Genomic DNA, 20735 nt, shown 5'->3' on the forward strand with positions numbered 1-20735 from the left:
CACCTGCCTCATCTTCACCTTTGAAGAAACCGCTGTTGCTGGCTATCTGACAGCAGCATCGTCTGCTCCGCGGCCCTTTGCATTTTTCTGCTCTCTTTTAAAGATCTTTGTTCATGGTCTCCATCTCCATCTGTTGTTCTTATACACTGTTTTTATCTCACTTGCTGTATATCATAAGGATCTCTCTCATTCTCTCTCTCTCTTTCAGGTATATCTATTACTTTGGGGGCCTTCTGTCCGGGGCGATCAAGATGAACAGCAGCCCTCTCTTCCTCCACCAGGTTCTCATTCCGTCTCTCCCCAACTTCCAGGGCGAAGGAGGTGTGAATGTTTAGTCTTTTTAATCAAATCACCAAAGCACGACACACATATCCACCTGTTCCCATGTTATAGTGACTCCAAACAAAAAGTGGAGTCACTGAGAGGCTAAGTGAGGGAGCATGGCACTGCTGACTCGCTACACAAACGATCAAGCTATTTCCGCATTTTCCAAGTGTGTTCATATTTATTTCTATTGCCGAACAAACAGGCAAAGCAGGGCAAAGCAAGGCCAGGTGTTTCAATACTTAGTTTGCAGTTAGATTAGGCATGCAACAAAAAATACACTCTCCCTAATCACCCAATCTCCATGCAGCCACCACGGTGAACAGGTGAATATATGCCCAATCATTCAATCACTCAATCACTGCTCCTTAACCACACCCCTGTGACATGCATGAAAGGTGTCAAACTGACAGCTGATGCCAACACAAACATAAACATCAGTATCTCAGCATATAGCACCTACACGTGTCGTTATGGGTACATTGGGTTATGGGTACATGCACTGTAATTTTATGTGACTTATACTTAATACTAAGTACATAGAATTATTTTCATTACATATTTATTATAATACATATAGAATTTCTATGTATTATAATGATGATAAATGTAAAATTTCTACTTTATGTAAAGCATTTTTTTTTTTTCATTCCTAAAAATGATGAGACATTTTAACCATAACCTGGACTAATAAATAATAGTTTTACATACACAATATTAATACAATCAGATGCACGTAATGAGTACATAAAAAAAACATACACACAAACATTTACAAACTGTAGTTGGACATATATGGACATATATGGTGTAAATACAACAGATACAGTATGAGAATGAAGTTTTTAGGACAAACATGCAGAGAAGATAAATGTATATGTGACATGGCGCTTATCATGACATGGTGCTGTGATTCAGGCTTTCCCTCCTGAATCACAGCAACGCTGCTGACTGGAGCTGTCATAGATGGTCTCATTCACCCTCCACCCACACAAACTAGTCTGTTTATCTTTAATCTGATGATCAAGTCCAGAAGGCGGGGGTGGCAGTCAGCACATTCCTCCGTCTTCATGCTGATAATGCTGGCTATGTCTAAACTTCTCTCCCCTCCTCCTAGGTTACTACCCCTTCTTGAAGATCTACCAGTCCATGCAGTTGGTCTACACTTCAGGCATATAGTGAGTCTGTCTCGCTGTCCTATGGCCAACTGATAGCACAGATGAGATGGAGCATTTTTGTTGGCTCTGCGGTGTTGTCTTTCATGATCATTAAAGATGTAAAGGAAAAAAATCATACAAAGGGATTAATCAGAGCTTTACTTTTACTGTTTACCTCAAGGCCTCTCCAAGTTAATACATGTGAATAAAGACACAGTCACTTGAAAATATGATCAAGATGGTGCTAAAATCAATCATTTATCACTTACAAACACATCATTACAAGTTGTATTTGTATCATCATAGTAGTCTGGGTGTCAGTGTGCCCATGTTTGGTCATAAACTGGATCTGCTTGTCCACTGTGTTGTCTGCAGTGACCTTCAAGGCACTGGAGGCCGGCGTCTGTGTGTGACCATCGAACCGGCGCTGCTGCTGAAGGGTGACATCATGGTGAGTTCACATGGGAAGGAAATGGGAAACAGAGGACCCCTGATATTGGTGGGGCTGTAATCATGACTTCATAACTTTTTGTCTTCAGCAGGCATTAAAAAGAGAAGAAATGTTTTAGAAATGAAAAGTACATATACTGAAAAACTTTGGAGAAGTTGCCATGTGTCATCCCAGAAATATCTGTTTTGGTCTGGGAACAGGTTTTGTCACTTAGGTAACAAGGTATCATAATTTGTTAGTCATTTGGAAAGTGTAGATGTCACTCATTTTGGCACACAAAGCCTTAAATTTACTGCTGAGACCCTTCATTATCCCACATGCATTGAGATGGGTGTCTCATCTTCCCTCTGGTGCCCTCTGCAGGTCAAGTGCTACCACAGGAGAGCCCAGAGTGCAGACAGAGACACTGTGTTCAGGCTGCAGTTCCACACCTGCACCATCCATGGATCCCAGCTCTGGTTTGGCAAAGGGGAGTTGGATGAAGCTTGTACAGGTATGTTTATAAAATGCATGACAGCAAGCTCTACCTATTCCACATTAGTTCTACAGTATTTGATGAACATTTCCTCATAAAGGAGGACCAGTTCAGCAGGTATCCTGTGTAGTATGGGACATATTATGTCGACAGTTGTATCTGTATCCCCTCAATGTGGCTATAATCCAGGGGCGGAGCTACGGGTCTCTGGTGCTGCCACACACATACAAAGTGTGAAACAAGACCATCCGCCCTTTTTTGACTGAGATACGGATCTCTGTAAGCACCCTGCCTACAGCTTCCACACAAGCCGTTTGAATTTGGCGCTCCCGGTGTCTCTCCACCCAGCGCCACCTTCCCACAGATCCGCTGTTAGGTTATTGAAGGCACTGTGTTATGAATCATGTCCAGGCGTTGTTCTGTTATTGGCTGTAAAGAGGAGCACAAATCGCTCCATCGTGTCCCAGCCGACAGAAGAGCACTGTGGATTGAATTCATTTTCCAAGGCATGGAGGTGCATGCCATGAACTCTTTTTGGAGTTTAAAATATAGATATTCATTAATAGTAAAGGTGCATAAACTGCGTTCACATGTTTCCTCCACTCCAGCCATCCACTTTGTTCAAGACGACAAGACGATTTCTCTTCCTTCCTTCAAACTCCATTTAAAGTGCATGTTTAACAGCCCAGTTTAATAATAATAATAATCATAATAATGATTATTATTATATAATAATAAGCCCCAAACCCCCTATTAGGTAAGTGCTGAACACTTTCTACCGTATCACAGTAGTGATGTGTCGGTCGTGTGTCGGTTTGAAGTAAACAATTGGAGCCAGAGAGAGAGCCGCTTTGGGCTTTTTTTTTGTTTTGTTTTCGTATTTTTCTCGACTTTTTTTTCCATTCAAGCCGCACGTGATTGGTCAAATACTTGATGTGTGGTGGCTTCAGTGTGTGTGTGCGCGCGCACACACACACACCTTATCAATTTTGGCGAAGTGGTGATCAGGCCCACCCAGACTTAATCCACACCTGCCCATCTGTCACGTTCTGCATCCGCCACTGCTATAATCAATCGCCCATCAAGCTGCCCTTAACTCTGCTGAAATTCATAGTGTCTTTCAGCTCATTGTTTTGGTTTTCCAGCCCATTGTCAAAGTATAAGCTGTAAAATCCTGTTGTACACTACAACAACAATTAAAGGCTGGGTGGTGAGCATAGCATTCAGCTGCTAAAGGAGTGAATATTGGACTGAGTGGACACAGGCAAGATAATGAATACTAATGTTGCTCCATATCTGCTGGATGTGTAAATAGGCAACTGTTTGCCAACATGTTAGCCGTGTTTAGTTGCATAACCACCAAGTGTATTGAATCGAGCAGATGCTTTTTATTGCTTCTGAGCTCAATTATAAATTTCTAAAAGTAAGATATATGATTTCTTCTTTCAAAGGTTACATCTGTAGTCCCACTTTAAATGTACAGGAACATGTGATATTCCTTGCTAAAGGCCAGTGTGTTTTTTTTTCCAGATTTTGCTTCCTTCCTTAAATTTTCATTCAGGCACAATTTGTTAGTTGTTGTAGGGTGGTCAACACATACAGCTATTTGACATAATAGCAGCTCTTTGTGCACAGTGGTTTGATATGTAGAACTGCCTCATACTACTGAGGCTGAATAAATCCCTCAGGTTAACAGGTTTCTGGAGATGAGTATAGCCAGAATGAGTGTCTCCCTCTGAGAATAAAGGAGGCCTAGTGAGCTCTGGTCTGTTGCTTAAGTCTATAATGAATATGCTCATTACCTCATTTCCTTCTTGGTTTCGTTTTCTCTGAAATGGCAGAATACGTGGAGCTGAGAATGTGGTTATCAATCCATTACACTAAATGAAGCATTACATGTATACATGAACACATAGTGGGTTCATGCAACTCAGAACACATCTGTGGAAGGTATTAGTATATCTGATATATTGGAGCAGAACACTGATTTCTTCTGGAGGTTCCCCACATCACTGAAGCACTCGTTTGCTTTCAGAAACCTGGCTCTCGTGAGATTACATTTACATTTGAAGACATTGTGCGGGCAGAATTTAAAACTTCCATGAGCACATTTTTGTGTTACAAAACGAGCTGTTAACCATGACATTTGAGATTTTGAACATGTTATACCCCTTATTTTTTGGTGAGCATTTTTTCCTCTTCTTCTACCCAGATGAGCGTTTTCCTTCTGATGCGACAGTTGAGTTTGTCTTCTCCTCTGGCCCTGAGAAAATCAAAGGTTGGTTCACTCTATGTCAAATTCTTCTTAAAGCAATAATCTCTTAGATTCTCATTTAAACAAATGTCTGTGAAGTCATGATCTGTTGCCGAATGAGGTAACTCAATGACACCTGCAATTACCACTTATCATCATAGGTGCCACCACCAAGAAGGAAACTGAGATCTTTGAGAGTGTTACTTTAATATCTGTTCTGCTGCAAAGGTTTAGTTCATACTTGACAAAAAGGTAAGGAAGGAAATGCTGAGATAGGAAACAAATGCTAATAAATGTAAATGTGCTTCTTTCTTCAGGCCGTGAGTACCACAAAAATGACCCGGCTGTCACTGTTGACTACAATACTGCTGACCCAGTTGTTCGCTGGGATTCCTATGAGAACTTTAACCAGCGATACCAGGACAGCCTGGAGGGTAACACACTCACTGTTCCCTTCCTATCCCATGAAGTGATTACTAATGGGGGATAATTACAAGATGTTGGCACTTTTTGCCTAAACTTCGAGCTCTATTAAACCCTAAACCAGGGGTGGGGGGTGGGTGGGGGTTTGTTTGTTTTTTTTTTTCCATCGGTCATGTCCTGAAACCTCTCACCAAATGCCTGAAGGAGTTTTCACTGTCACCAGCATGTTCAGATGTCACAGCAGCTTTTGCTTCTTGCAGAGTAGAAACATGCAGTGTTTCCTCTTTCCAGCTGCACTTTCACTTCAAATGATTTCTCATTTGAAAGCAGAGAGCTGAGAAGCTGCTGGAGCTTGAGCTTCAGCTCTGAGAGCTTCTCGGTGATGTCCACCAAATCACACACTTGCTATCACTGAGTTTCCACATCAGGTTTTCCTTCATCTCCATGAATTCTTTTAGACAAACACTTTAAAACAGTTTTACTGTACCTGGTTCTAGCAGCTCCACAGAAGCAACAGTTCTCCTCCTGAATGAGGTTTCAGCTTCTTAGCTATTAGCTCGCTCACCACAAAACATGCCTGCATAACAATGTCTCTGTCAGAATGTGGTCTGAAAGCTGCTTAGTGGGCACCCAAACTCCACCAAAGAGCCTCATTTGTCCTTGCAGCTCACCCAGTTTAGCATGTTTTACACCTGTAATGACTTTTGAGATTACCCGTTTTCATCACTGTGCATGCATCTCCACAAACTAACTTAGACACAATGATCTTTTACTTGAACAAAAAAACTGTAAAGTGCAACATTCAGTATCTACTTCTCTTAACATTTGCCAAGATGCTTTAATATGACATAAATGTAACCACTACAGGCGTGTTGCATTCATGGACCACACAGATGTACGTTTTAGTTTACTGTTTTATGTTATTTTGTTTTAACAGGTCGAAAAAGTAGTTGCAGTAAAAATTTGTTATAAATTTTGTTATATTTCTGAGTTGCTTTTTATTAATTTCTAAATTGCCCCGCAGGCCTGATCAAACAGTCTTGTGGTCTGCATACGGCCCAGAGGTCCAACGTTCCCCACCAAACCCAAATCCTAGACTAAGTCAGTCCTAGCCATGTCCAAAATGGACAGCCAAGACTTCATGGAGAAATGAAAGGAGAACCAAAACACAACAGCTGTTTTTGTACATAGCTAATGAGTGCTGTCAGTTTGAGAGCTGATCTTAATTCTGTCTTTTTGTCTTAGATATTGCCCACACCAGAGGTCCCCTAGATGGCAGTCTCTACGCTCAGATAAAGAAACGCAGAGGTCCCAGCTCTGGTTCTCTCACCTCGACCAATGGCAGCAGCCCAGCAGCAGGCCTCACAGAAGATAGGCCAGATCATCTCATTGCTCACGGCTCTGACTCCGCCCTCTCTGCCCATTCCATCCATTTAAATCAATCATCTGTTCATCCTGACCGCCAGGAGGAACCCATTCGCCTGCCGCCCCCAACCAGACAAGAGAGAGAGGAGCTTGAACGTCTTCTCGGAGGCATAGAGGGAAACCGAGATGGAGAGCGAGAAACCGCCATCTTGGATGATGGAGATTCCCTGCCCTCTGGGACGCTGAGGCTTAATCGTTCCTGTTCCTGCCGTGATGGTTACCGGTCCCAGCGCTGTGCCGAGCCTGGCTGTGACCGCACACTCCTCATGCCTAATGGTTACTGCCTCGATCGGGCTCCTGGCACCAATGGGCACCACGGGGCAACCCCTTCTGCCAGCCCCGGCCCAGCTGCTCCTCCATCACACATGGATCTGTGTCAGCACTACAGCCCCCACCCTCACCAGTCCCTTCCACCTCCAGACCTGGTGTGGGACCGCCAGAGTGGCCCACCACACTACCTACGCCGTTCCTGCTCGGAGGCTCCCTCATCTCGACATATCTGTCCATACCCATCACCAGACCTTACCCCTCACTCTCACAACCACCCGCATCACCACCCTCTGTCTGCTCCAGGTCGCCTCTACTGTCGAGAAGATGACTACGGTCCTTACCACCACCCTCCTCCACCTCATAGCCACCACCATCCCCACTCACACCACCCCAAACCCTCTACCAGCCCTACTTACCATGATATAATGCTAATGGATAGTCTGCCAGCTCCTGGTTGCCCTTGCAGAGAGTGCAGCATCAGGAGAGAAGACTCTGCGGCTTATCACAGCCTGAGGCTGGACCGAAATGACAGCTTCCACTGGGACAGAGAGACGGAGCTTCAGCAGAGGGATATGGGGCTTAGGAGAGCCAGGGAGGCAGAGTTACCCAGAGGGTCAGAGCTCCACTGGGAGAGAGATCCTGGCCTGAGACGAGGCAGAGAGTTGTCTCTCCACTGGGAGAGAGACAGGGAGGCTGAGCTGCAGTGGGAGAGGGACAGAGAGGCTGAATATTGGCACAGGAGGGCCACCGTAGCCTCCTATGGCCCACAGAGTCATGATCTTCCAGCCTTCACATTTGACCCCTTGCCATCAGGTCACCCAGCTTATCCGGAGGCATCGAGGTCTCACGCTCATTCCCACCTGGACCTGAAGTACAGCAGCAGCAGCAGCGGTTACCAAACGCCCCGCCAGGTGTGCCCCTGCTCACCTTACCAGCCCTCACCATCTGAAAGCAGGGGCTATGCCTCAGGCTACCAGTCCGAGTCCACGTCCCCACTGCCTCCGGCTTCCTCCATGACTGGACCCTGTAGCCATAGCAACGGGCCAGCAGAGCTTAACCATAACCACCACCATCCCCATCCAGACTCACAGCATTCATACGGATCTGACTCACACACTGGTGAGTCACGTTAAAACAGAGACACTAAGCAATGTGTTTTGCTTGAACAACGGGAATTTGGAGTGTATCAATTATCCATAATCAACAACAGCAAGCACTGAATAATTTGTGCTTAACTAGACACATGCCTTATGCATTACTCACAATCTCACCACCTTTTTGTGATTTCCACACCACTTAACACTCAAAAACCAAGCACTGAATTTTAAACATTGACAGGAAATACTGTGAAGCCAGCTGATAAAGTCTCAGTTGAGCTTACTTATTGTTAAGATATATCTTTGTTCCCCTCCTGTCCAGATGGCCTACGGAGCTCCGGTGAAAGTGTGGGCTGGAGGGATCACATTGCCCATGGTTCCTTCAAGAGGGTCCACAGAGACGGCCACGCTGCATGCTCCACACCATCTGACATGTCTGGACCACCCACTCCTGTCCACACTAGTAGCCCTCTACGCACACAGGAAAGGTATTATATTTACTCTTCTACTAAGTGGGAATGTAGTGTTGATTGGAGTGCTCCTCACTGCCAGGATGCTGGCAGCATCTGACCTGGGGGAAATACTTGTAACTAGGCCTATGTGTGACTTGTATGAGGCCCCATTTAAATCAGGTACCATGTGATCTGTATCTGGATACATGATCTAGACAATGGCATCTGATCTATTGGCATTTATACCTTATCTTGATTGGTCTCAGATGTGGTCTGGCTTATCTGATCACATTCCAATCACATTGCTTTCTGCGTACATTTACACTTTGCATCAGCAGGTGTTTTTCCTCATCCAGATAATGTATCCAGGTACAGATCACATGTTATAGCAGGAAGTAGGTCAGAGTTGAAAGCAGGTCTGTGACAGTAGTACTCATACTGTATCTGTTCATTTAAGCCCCAGTCCTGGAGGGAGAGAGTATGAGATCCGGACCACAGACATCATCAGCAGTGACTACGAGGCCCCCCTGCCCCAGGGAGGACACTGTCGTGCTGATATGATCATCCAGGAATCCCCGGAAAGCCAAAGAAACAGCACAGAGCCGTCATCCCTGCCACAGGCCGTCAAAGACACACAGTCACACACAACTGCACCCATACAAAGGGAACCCCACAACCACTGCACTGCACCAACAGACCCACCCCCCACCACTCCCCAACAGCAGCACTGTAGCCCAGATACACCACCAGCTTCGACAATGCAGAACACCTCATCTTTTGACTCTGCAACACCAACCACATCAAACCAGGCACTCTGCCAGGCCCCTTCATCCCCTATCCATGCTTCACATACACCAGATATACACTCCCACCCTGGCCCCCTCTCTCTCCAGAGCCCCCATCCTTCAGAAGCTGCTGCTCTGCCTTCAACTGTGGTTCAGGCAGCGTCCCAGCCTCAGAGCCAGACTCACATCCAATCCTCTGGATTGACAAGACCAACCCCAGCACAGGTCATCGCATCTTCTCCAACCAGGGAACCTCACCCAGAAACCCCAAAGCCTGTCACCCCTACCCTGAACGCTACGTCTGCCCCTGCATCTCCAACCCCAGCTTCGCCATCGTCCCCTCAGCACATCTCCAGTAGTATGGAGGGTTCCCCAGTCTCAGATGCCCCAGTTCCTGGCTTTGCCACTTTGGGTAGGAGGTTGATGTTGAGTGGGTCTGACCCCCACCATCCGAACCACATCCAGCAACATGGACCCCAACACCAACACTGCCCAGGCATGGAGCACAGTGCTGCCGGACACAATTCTGCTCTGGACACTAACAAGAGGCCCTGCTACTCCGCTCACACTCCTCAGCTCCACCCATCCTCCTATTCCAACTATTCCACCATCTCCATCCCCCTTCCTCACCCTCAGCCGCCTCTGCCAGAGAAGCGCCACCCACCCACCCAGTCATGTTCACCCAGTGATGGGATGGGAGCTCTGAGGCCAGCGATGGGCCAAGTTCCTCCATCCACCACCAGCACCAGCCAGCATCAGCACCATGTCACGTTCTCTCCCACCGTGGGGGAAATTGCACCCCCTGCAGGCCAAAATGATGTAGAGTCATCTGTGGAGGCTGAGAGTGCAAATAGGGTCAGTGTTAAGTTTGTTCAGGACAGCTCAAGGTTCTGGTACAAGCCTGGCATCTCCAGAGAGCAAGGTAGGTTTGATGTCTTTGTCCTAACTTTAAAGAAAACTGATAGAACACACTGTTTTTTGAGAATTAGAGTACATTACATCCTAACATTTTGGCTGTTTGGTTGTAGCAATTGCAGCTCTGAAGGAGAGAGAGCCAGGAACCTTCCTGATTAGGGACAGTAACTCTTTCCAGGGGGCCTATGGCCTGGCCCTGAAGGTGGCTACACCTCCTCCCAATGTCAACAACCATAACAGCAAGGGTGAAAATGACCGTTTATGTCATTTAAATATCCGATTTTCATATTTTTGTTCCTTCTATCCAGCAACAGAAGAACAATCTAGCCATTCAGACTATTTGTGTGGCATTTCTTGTATTCAGCAGTTTCTTTGTGCTTGGTAGACCATGACGTTTGAAACCCATTCACTGTTACTCTTTGCTGTTACAGTGAGCGACCCTCTGGAACAGCTGGTCAGACACTTCCTGATAGAAACAGGCCCTCGAGGAGTCAAGATTAAAGGATGTCAGAATGAGCCCTACTTTGGTAAGTTTTCCTTCTCCAGCTTTAGGATGCTCTTAATGCCTGTGTTTAGTACCACAAATGAGGCACCAGAAGGAAAGATAATTGATTGTTATATGCAACGTGTTACCTTGAGGGAATGTAAGGGATTTTTACCTTCTTCTGTTATCCACAGGGAGTCTCTCTGCATTAGTCTACCAACACTCCATCACGCCCATCTCTTTGCCCTGCGCTCTGAAGATCCCAGAAAAAGGTTGGTGCAGGATGTTAAACGAAGGTTTAACATCCTAATTTCACAATTAATCATTTCATCTATGAAATGCAATAACCTCTGTGTTTTAGAAGGTTAGATGTTTTACAGGACATGGCCTTTTTTCTGATGTAACTGCTTTTTATTGATCCTCATGTTGTCAGATCTGATTGGGGAGATGCCGGAGGCTCAATCAGTGAGTAACATCAGCACTGCTGCTGATCTGCTGAAACAAGGAGCAGGTCTGTTCCCATCCTGCCTTCTCTTCCAAAAACACACTGTTGTATTGCAGATTCCACCTGAGTCACATTATGAATGTATTAAGATTAAGATTAATTTGCAGTATCAATTGAAGGGTATTAAACAACCAGGTAGAAAGCAGATCAGATAATACTCTGCATACTACTAACATACAACAAATAATGCATCTACCAATATTACTAGAAATATAAATATCAAGTAAGTAATTTACTGCAATATACATAACTTGAACCAAACAGTGTTCATGTACTCTGCAGCAGCAGGGGAGCTCAGCAGGCTGTGTCCTTCACCTCATTTATCATTATGCTCACCTCTCCCCGTCTGTCCCTCTCCCCTCAGCCTGTAACGTCCTCTACCTGAACTCTGTGGAAACAGAGTCTCTGACAGGCCCCCAGGCCATCGCCAAGGCAACAGATGCTTCCCTGGGTCGCAACCCGCGTCCCACTGCTACTGTAGTCCAGTTCAAGGTGACATCACAGGGCATCACACTGACCGACAGCCAGCGCAGGTAATAGATTGGTACTGAAAGTAAAGGTGACATAATTACACAAATCTTCAGCACTAACAATTTATTCTTAATATGACCTTATTCTTACCTTGTTCTGTAGTTTAATGTCACAGTATGCCTGTAGGGATCACAGTAATTTCATCTAATCTAATATAAAGTGTCCACTTAGAAATATGATGACCATTAACACCTTTGAGACATTTATTACTTAATAAACAATGATGTGGACAACAGTGTAGCTGCAAGTAAAGGGCTAATGTGTTACATTTTACTGATGACTGATTGAGAACTTAAAAGCTCTCTCCTGTCCTGTCTTGCTCTATCTGCATCTTTCTTCTTCTAGGGTTTTCTTCAGGAGACATTACCCGGTGAACAGTGTAACTTTCAGCAGCATCGACCCTAAGGACAGGAGGTAGGCAGCTCAGAGACATTGAGGATCTTGACAGATTCTTGTAGCTGTAGCTGGAACCAGAAATCACAGACATGTCACCACCGTCATTCACTGCACCCATGATCCTTCACTGCACTTGTAGCTGTGAGCCGTCGCATGGATCTGTACATCAGTTTTGTGAGCGCTCGTGTCCGTGCGCCTGAATGAGACGAGTCATTGTGTGCGCGAGCATGCCGGCTGCCGCTGAGGCTGCAGCTGCGTCAGCTTGTTTGGCAGCTCTGCCTGTGTGTGTATGTCTGAGTCTAGTTTCTCTCTCTCTCCTTGCTTTAGGTGGACTAACTCAGACAGCACCACTGTTAAGTAAGTGCTGTGTTTGCCTTTGAAAGGAAGAGTGTGTGCATGTGTGTCCTTTTCAAAAGGGTGTGTCTGAGAAGTCAGTGATATGAGAGCCTCTGCATGGCATCAGATTGCGTGAGAGCCTTGGCAGACTCATTCCAGCAAACATGTCTTAACAATGAAAATCAAGTCCCACGTGAGCCCATATTACATAATACTAATTATTCCATTGTAGTTAACCCTGTAGGCTGTTACAAACACACAGTATTGCCTTACTTACATGACAAAGCTAAATATTCTCTTCCTCTCATGCTCAGTACCTTATCGTCTCATTCTTTTCCTCACGTCCTCTTTCTCTTTCTTGACCCTTCACTTCTCAGGGTGTTTGGTTTCGTAGCCAAGAAGCCGGGCAGCTTGGCAGAGAACGTTTGCCACCTGTTTGCCGAGCTGGACCCCGAACAACCTGCCTCTGCCATCGTCAACTTTATCAACAAGGTCATGTTGTCGCCGCGCCGATAGAGGGAGTCAAGGACAGGAAACCAAGCTCGGAGCAGATGAGCGGCGCCGTGGAGCATGTAGCAGTGACGAGGGGTGGTGGTGGTGTACAATAATGGCCGATAGCCAGTGCTTGTGTTTTCAGAATTTGGGCTATGACACATCGGTTGATGTGACAAAGAGTTTCTTTTTGAAGACATTTTAAAGGCAGTTTAAAATCTTAGTCCATGATCCCTACTGATGGTTTTTATTTGTTCCGTTTCCACTGTTGGACAGCACCCCTTTTCCTAAAGGGCTGGTTGCCAATATAACACTACATTTCAGTTCTCTAACACAGTATTGATTGATGGAAAAACAAAACACAAAACAAAACCATGATGTATAGTGTTACAACTCCTCCAAGGACGGGGAGGCTTCAGAGGACACATCCCATAATCCACAGTGGCCTTCCAAGACAGCAGAATCTTCTCCATCTACCACAGGCCTGTATCATGACGAAAGGCCAGCGGGCAAAACTCAGGTTTTCTGGTATCATGAAGCTGGCTCATGTAGAGGGTAGGGTAGTAGAGATCACCATGGTAACCTGCCCCAGCTGCAGGATCCTGAGTTTCCAATAGACTTCTTGTTACAGATCAGTCCAGTCACTAAATATGTCAGAGCTAGAGGAAAGATTTTTGTGTCCACTCAGGACGGTAACAGACTAACAGATGACAAAGATTTGTGTTAATGGTGCACACCATGAACGCACAGATAAACTCAACATTTAGGTCAGATCGATCTAATCAAGGATTCATGTCTCCATTTGAGGCTTTTTATAAATCTCAATCTATACACTTATCAATTTTTAAGTGTTACTTGTTGAGATTACTTCACTCATCATGAGACAAAAACACACCAAAATGTGACTATGGAAGATTTCTGGATCATTTATTGTCTAGACTCATTACAGACTGCAGAACATGTTGAAAATATGACCATATTAAAAAGGTCTGTTAGCAGGGCCCACACTCGTCATAGCCAGAGCCTTACTGTTAATCTTTGGATATAGGCGTGAATACATTTCATCTTTCAGTGGTGGAATATCACCGTTTACTGCCACGGGGATATCTCCTTTTGATCTTAAGCCATATTAAAGCTTCTTCACAGCTTCTTACTGGGAGTAATGGGATCTGCTGTGCACATAAGGTTAGAACAGTTTGGGGGATTTCACACTTTTAGTATTCCTGTTTTTCTCCCTGATGCGAAATGTGCGAGGCTCACATGGAAAACAGGCGATGTCAGGTAATGCCGTGCTGTTTGGTGACTGTTTATTTGTGAATCAAATCTGACCAAAGCAAACACACACAGGTAGACCAGCGGAGCCGGTTACTAACCAGCTTCATGACACTGGTAGTCCAGGATCACGGATGTCGGGCTCAGTGAAGAGCGGCAGACCTTGTTGGACTGGTTTCATGATACAGGCTCCTGGTTCAATGATAAGCTCTTCTCACCTTGGTCAGACTGTTGTTCAGTGTCACGAAGATAGACGAGCTGAAGGCAGCTTCAAGGACACACACGGACGGTGTGGTTACAAAGAGGATCTTTCCTTGCACTGTTTTGGGGCAACAAAGCCCAAATAATGTTCGGCCTTTAAACATAACCGCCTTTACCTTTTCAGGTGTTTATATTTTGCATTACGACAAAGTCCCTCATTGTTCTGTGTAGAAAAAAGTGACCAAAGGCCTGATGATGTAATTCAGTTTCTATACCAACAGGAGTTCAGGAGTTCAGATGTATGTGCAGCATATTTACAGCCACAACAGCACTTGAAGTGTAACACATTTAATCATAATCGACAATCGAGTTTTTGTTCCACTCACATACACTCAATAACCGGAGAGAGAGACATAACTGACGAAAGTAAACATGAATGTGAGGTTTTTAACTTTTGCTAAGTGTGTGTGCGAAGGGATGGCGTGTGTGCGTGCATGTTGAGGGTTGTTGTGTGTGGAGGGTATTTTGGTAAAAATGTTGGGTATTGTTACGTCCACTTTAAAAGAAATGTATGTGAAACGGGGAAAAGCTTGCTGGAGAAGGACGTACGGAGTGAAGTCGCACCATTGCCGTGAAATGTGTGGTGTTCGTTCACTGCTTCACATCTCGTGACCAGAATTCATTCTGAAAGCACACAGGTTAACACACACACACACACACACACACACACACACACACACACACACACACACACACACACACACACACACACAAGCAAGGCAGCGGCCTATAGACAGACAGACGTACTTAACCAAAGACAAAGCACTCTTGTATTAATAAGCTTTTTATCCAGCTATATTTTTGTACTTATTGCTTCTTGTATTTTTACTATGCGTTTATTTAGTGTGTTGCCTTGTTTGGTAAAAACCAAGAAAAACACGACTTGTATTGCAGCGATAATATATTGTGGTCTGTTTTCTTGTTCTCGATATTATGTAGTAATATATTTTCACATGCAGCTATAGGACAGCGTATGAGACATAAAAAGGAAACATTGTTTGAAAAGGAAATGATGCTATTTTGTATGCAAAAGATGAGGAATAGAATTAAACTGAAATGATGTGGTACCTGAAGGGCTTCTGGGTCGGTGGTCATTTTCTCTCCATGACATTCAGGTGACTGAAATGATGAGAGCAAAGAAGCAAATCCTCATGTTTTAGAAAAGATTCAGAAACCAGCATTGTTTGTTATTCATTTTATTTATTCACAACTCCCTTTAATATCTTGTTAGAACCAAGCACAACAGTATATCCTGTATTTTTTTAAAAAACTGTGGTAAAATCTTTCATTCAGAAATTTACAAACTGTCCCTTTAAAAAAAGAAAGAAAAAAAGTCTAATCATTTTTGCTCTCAGTCACTTTGTCTCCGTCTCACTCCGTGATAATAATACTGCTCTGAACTGAGATGTCTGACGGTTGATAGGCACATGATTAAGAACTTATTAACCAGGATACCATAGACCAGGTTCCTGGATGAGTGATTAGGTCACACTGACTCATCAGCTGATACCTTGAGGAAAGTCTGAGAACCGTACTCCTCTCAGTCACTATGGACCATCGCCATTATTCCAAAAGCAGTGCTTAGACTTGCTGTGATTAGAGGCACCCAGAAATAACTTAGTAATTCCTTTAAAAACATCCATGATATGTTAACTGTGTAAATTACCATTTTGACTTCAGAAACAGTTAAATAACGCAGCGGAGGCAAAACGTTTAACAATATGTTCCACTTTCAAGGTGCAAAAACAGTCACTCAATGATCCGTCCTGCGGTCGCAGTCCAGCTCCTTCTCTTCTTCTACAGTGTTAAATACCAAAAATCATTCAAGCTATGCTAGCAGCAGCAGCAGCAGCAGACAGAACTCTGCAGCGTTACTTAAAGCCATGGCCATCAGCGGCACCTTGTCAGCTGGGAATGTCGGCCGATTAAGAAAAGAGCTTCTTCTGACATTTCATCTGCTTCCAGCACAGCGACAGCCACAGAGTGCCGGCTGCCAGTGACTCATTCAATGCGTCACTCCTTCTCACCACGAGGTCACGTGACTCGTTCTGTCCGAAATAACAAGACTGCCTTTTTAAGTTCAGGCAATTAGAAGCCCTGCTGATGCAAGTGAAAAAAAAAAACAAAAGTGGCTGCTGTGATCATCTCTAACAACAAAAAGCCAGCGTGCAGTTAAAAAACGGGCTTTTACAACAGCCACGCGCCTAAAACGGCTACTTAATGCTACCTACTCCGTGTGGGCTGAAAAGAAAACGCCTTTTGGTATTTTGCTGCTGGTGGTTTTGTCTGCAAGGGAGAGCAAAAATCCATCCTGGAGTGTGCGCCCACATCTCCCACCTCCAGACAGGCGATCCATCTCTTTCCAGGCTGCCGCGCTCACAGCAGAGGGACGCCGAGGGATGTGGCTGGAGAGTGGGTGGAGGAGCGGTGTCTGCGCTGCTTGGCCATCTGGTGGTGGGTGCTGTTGGAACCACAGTCGATGTAGCGATAGGCCTCGAGGCTGTTCTGGGATGTTCGCACCATGTATGAGGTTTTCACTGAGGTTCTGAGGACGACAGTGAACGCATGACGTGAGCGCAGAGATCATCTGGCTGCTTTAGTATTTAACTGCAGCGAGCAGCAACAACTACACCTGCAGACAGAATCCTGTCACTTATTTTGTCTGAACTACAAAGCAAGAATTACAGAGCGTGTTACAAAAAGCAAGTAATGGTGCACATTAAACAAGCAACCACCCTGAGGAAGTGGTTCATGTGGTACCACTGTTTCTCACTGTTACCCAACAGCACACACAACGACATTACACATCTGCCTCGAAAGCAGGCTGAAGGTTACGATGATGCAGCAGTAAAAAGGAACGAAGTATTTCAATACAGTTTTGAGGTACTTGAGTGTTTCTATTGTGTGCTGCTTTCTAGTGTCTCTCACTAAACTCCAGAGGGAAATATCTGTTTTCTCTTTGCAGATTTTGCAAATGTTCTTACACGGAAACACTTTCAGCTTCTAAAAATGATGAAGCATTTATTAAATATGCTGAAAAGCTGATTTAAAAAAATGGGTTGAAGTATTCTTACTGCACAAAGGTTTTCTGGACAAAAATGTTGTTTTTTGAAGACCGAATCGCCCAAAACTTTATACTTGGAGTATACAGTGTGGAGCCGCTAATACAGTACATCTGTATTTTTCATCGAGCCCTAGCCTCAGCAGACTGAGCAGAAAAAAAAGTGCTGTGTTTTAGTGATCTCACACAGTTTTAAAATCACACACACATCAAAGATTGTCTCTGAGAGAGCGGCAGTGTGCTAACAAGAGCTCATCACTTCAACAAACTCTCAGACACATTAGCAGATACAAGTTACGAGCAAGACATCACGGCTGCGTGCACGGAGTCCAATGAAAAAGCTACATCAGCTTCCTGTCAAGCACTTTAAACAAGGAGGAGATCATGAGAGTGGCCTCCATCAGAGGCACTGTGTTCAAGCTGCATGGATGACCCATTTGATAACAACAGTGCTATGAAAAGTTGCTCTTCCTCCATCTGATTAGACCCTCTTCCTGATGACTAAATGTGCCTGAATTCAGAAAAACTGAAATGGAAAACACAAAATTTTTCTGGAAAAAAAATTTAAACAAAATTTTACTGGGTCCTACTCTGACTGTGATTTCTACTTATAATGGAGTATTTTCACACTGCTGTATCAGTACTTTCATTGAAATAAAGGCCCTAAATACGTCTTCCACTCCTGTGATGATGAAAGCATTTTGTCGAGGTCGAGAGATACTTACTGCATATACACGACAATGTTGTGGACCTTGATGCTGGGCATGGTGCAGAAGGCACTGAAAGACAGAGGAGGTTCAGTTTGCTGAACTAACTCTTCAGCACATGGACACCAAACAACATCGAGTAAAAGCATCATTCATTTTTCATCATTAATCTGTCTCTCTTCATGACAGTACGCTCTGTAAGAATGAGAGTAGACTCTGTGGACAGAGACACTTACTAGACATAAGGTGCGCTGCTTCCAATCTCCACACTGACAGTGTAGTTGACCTGCAGAAGATTGATTCGTTACACCACAACAACAACAGCTCAACATGTTGTTCGCTGCAGCTGATGAGGAAGAGACTTAATGTCAAATACACACATTTTCTATCAGAAGTGAGACAATATCTTGAGGCGATGTGTACAAAGCTTTGTCTGAGAAGCTAACTCTTCTGATCAGCCTCAAGTCCTTTCACTGAGCTTCCATAGCATTATTAATAGGACTGATTAGTGGTTTTGATCTTTTCATTGGATTTGCTGACAGTAACAGCAATGTTTTTCTTTGAGTTTCCAGTTTAAAATCAGCAACTGACTCACGCTAAAGCGTTTAACCTTTCATCCCGGACAGCTTGTGCAGTACAGCTCAAATTCAAAACAGTCTATCAAACAGAAACCACATCCTGTATCGGGCACACCTGCAGCTCTACAGTGATGACATGTTTGTTTGCATACTGAACTTTGCACCAGCGTCTGCATCAGCCGGTGATGATGTTCATTATGTACACAAAGGAAATAACACACACGTCTCCTCTTAAAATATATGAAAGCCTCCTCTCTGACCTGACTCTCACTGAGCGGCAGGATGGTGGTGGCATTGTCCAGCTGCTGAGTGCCGATCACCGTCTTCATGTAGAGGACCTGGCAGCTCACACTCTGCACTAGCACCGAGAAGAAGTTGGGGTTTGTGAGGTTCAGTGTGCTCTGACCAAAAGAAAGAATGAAAGTAAGAAAGGTGCACAGTCAAATGCAAACAAGATAACTGTTAGGCAGCATGCACTGAAATACTACTCTGGAGATGGGTGTGGTGACTGAATGCATTTCTCCAAATGCAGGAAGTGACCAAAAACATGCAAATGCACAAACTGGTGCCTGAGCCCCTCTGACACATTAGATGCCCATTAATTATCTGCCAATCAATGGTTTAGAGAAGTGTGGATTCAACTGTAGGATCATTTTGGAGGCTGCAGTTTGAGCTGCTGCTGACCTGAACTAGCGTACCCGTTTATATCAATGAGGAGGAGTTAAATAACAGAAAGCAAAGTTTTAACGCCTTCATGTATCTCTGTGCATCTGTGTAGAAGTTATGGTAAAGTGACATTGTGAGAGAAAACCTACCGTCATGTTCATTAGGACCTTCATGTTGGAGTGGTCAAAGCGCACAGTCACTGAGTGTATCCCATCATCCACCACAACCACAGAGCGAGGGAAGAGGAAGAAGGCCACGAGCGAAGACGCCAGGAGGCACAACACGACTGACAGGACCACATACAGCTTCCTGCAACACAAAAGCATGTTTCTCCTCTCTCCAGCTCCAACAAACAGACAAAGGCCTGAACGGCAACCATGTCAGTATGTATGTAAGGCAGGATCACGTGCACAGTGGGCACAGAGACACTGCTGTGGTTACTTACGTCCTCTGGGGCTGCAGCCTTTGGTCACTGTATGGGATCAGTGCGACCAGTTCATTCACTTGATCTGCCAGGAAGGAGAGAACAGGTCACAAAACGGCTTGGTTGATGACTGACTGACTTTGGACACATGGCAAAGCCTCTAAAATGGCATAAATAAATTAAAATACGACACAGGCGATGCTGTGCTATTGGAAAAGTTTTCAGCTGCTCGTACTCACCTGAGGGTATCCGTCCGGTGCCTTGGCACGTCGGACACGTTATGCTGTCCCTGCCGGTGAACTCCACGTATGGGAACTGGGCTATGTCCTCCCGTCTGCCGAGCCCATCCAAAGACTCATTATCGCAGTCTCTGTCCTCTGTCTGCCGCTCACAGCGCGGCCTCTCCGGGAGGAGTGACAGGCTGCTGCCGCTGCGAGACCACCGGGTCCCCATGGCGGCTCAACTCGCCTGAGGATGGTGAAGCCACCGACTGGTTACTGCCCGTCTGCATGTGGACGAGAAGGAGGCATTTGGCCGAAAATGTGTGAGCAAATTGACTCAGAGGCGACAGGTCAGCTGAGTTTTAGAAAGACAACTTTGGCCATCTCTATTCAATCAGCTAGCAGTCGAAACGTAGCTGACAGTTACAGAGAGGAACGTGAACTATGTTCAGGCAGCGTCCCTGGGCTAACAAAGTTTGTTTGCTAACAGAGGAGTTGGATAAGTTAGCTGTTAGCTACCAGTGACTGAACCGTCTGTAACGTTAGTTAATCCACACTTAACCTACCTTTACACCAAACAAATCAACGCCGCCATCCCAAAGTCGTATTTACACCAGCTCAGACTCTGCCTTCCGATACTCCAAAGTTTACCTCTATATTGTGTTGCCTTCACGTATCTTCAACCATCCATAACCAGTAATTCAATAGTTGATGCATTCAAGTGTTTTATGTAGCTTCGAAATCTTTATAACATCATTTAGAAACCAAGCAAC

General features: G+C 44.8%; 2 protein-coding genes across 6 annotated transcripts in view; one reads left to right on the plus strand and one right to left on the minus strand.

Moving 5' to 3' along the window:
* The window catches only part of tns2a (tensin 2a), a 53597-nt gene extending 38219 nt beyond the window's left edge, over positions 1–15378 (plus strand). For 4 of the 5 annotated variants that reach the window (XM_070967570.1, XM_070967571.1, XM_070967573.1 and 1 more), the window contains 17 exons: positions 209–321; positions 1442–1502; positions 1857–1932; positions 2296–2425; positions 4620–4685; positions 4979–5095; positions 6330–7898; positions 8199–8364; positions 8786–10035; positions 10142–10273; positions 10460–10555; positions 10707–10784; positions 10946–11023; positions 11382–11550; positions 11894–11962; positions 12272–12301; positions 12658–15378. In XM_070967570.1, the coding sequence (XP_070823671.1) occupies positions 209–321; positions 1442–1502; positions 1857–1932; positions 2296–2425; positions 4620–4685; positions 4979–5095; positions 6330–7898; positions 8199–8364; positions 8786–10035; positions 10142–10273; positions 10460–10555; positions 10707–10784; positions 10946–11023; positions 11382–11550; positions 11894–11962; positions 12272–12301; positions 12658–12796 (4339 nt within the window). In that variant the 3' untranslated portion in view covers positions 12797–15378. The remainder of the gene's footprint in view (positions 1–208; positions 322–1441; positions 1503–1856; positions 1933–2295; positions 2426–4619; positions 4686–4978; positions 5096–6329; positions 7899–8198; positions 8365–8785; positions 10036–10141; positions 10274–10459; positions 10556–10706; positions 10785–10945; positions 11024–11381; positions 11551–11893; positions 11963–12271; positions 12302–12657) is intronic. The other variant, XM_070967572.1, reaches the window with a different exon arrangement.
* Positions 15223–20677, minus strand: tmem106c (transmembrane protein 106C). Its single transcript, XM_070967581.1, has 8 exons — positions 20529–20677; positions 19981–20246; positions 19763–19826; positions 19467–19626; positions 18912–19052; positions 18310–18359; positions 18092–18145; positions 15223–16850 (listed from the first exon to the last, which is right to left on the minus strand). The coding sequence occupies exons 2-8, from the start codon at positions 20192–20194 to the stop codon at positions 16682–16684; spliced, it is 852 nt and encodes a 283-aa protein (XP_070823682.1). The 5' UTR covers positions 20195–20246; positions 20529–20677; the 3' UTR covers positions 15223–16681.
* Positions 20678–20735: the final 58 nt, after the last annotated feature.

Source organism: Chaetodon trifascialis, chromosome 8 (assembly GCF_039877785.1).
Source record: "Chaetodon trifascialis isolate fChaTrf1 chromosome 8, fChaTrf1.hap1, whole genome shotgun sequence".
In the NCBI taxonomy this organism is placed as follows: Eukaryota; Metazoa; Chordata; class Actinopteri; order Chaetodontiformes; family Chaetodontidae; genus Chaetodon; species Chaetodon trifascialis.

Excerpts from the sequence above, each read along its gene's own strand:
- tmem106c (XM_070967581.1), bottom strand. The coding sequence starts at position 20,194 with ATGGGGACCCGGTGGTCTCGCAGCGGCAGCAGCCTGTCACTCCTCCCG. Across the intron at positions 18,146-18,309 it reads AGCAGCGCACCTTATGTCTA|TGCCTTCTGCACCATGCCCA; the intron begins GTAAGTGTCTCT and ends TCTGTCTTTCAG. Across the intron at positions 16,851-18,091 it reads AACATTGTCGTGTATATGCA|AACCTCAGTGAAAACCTCAT; the intron begins GTAAGTATCTCT and ends TGTCGTCCTCAG.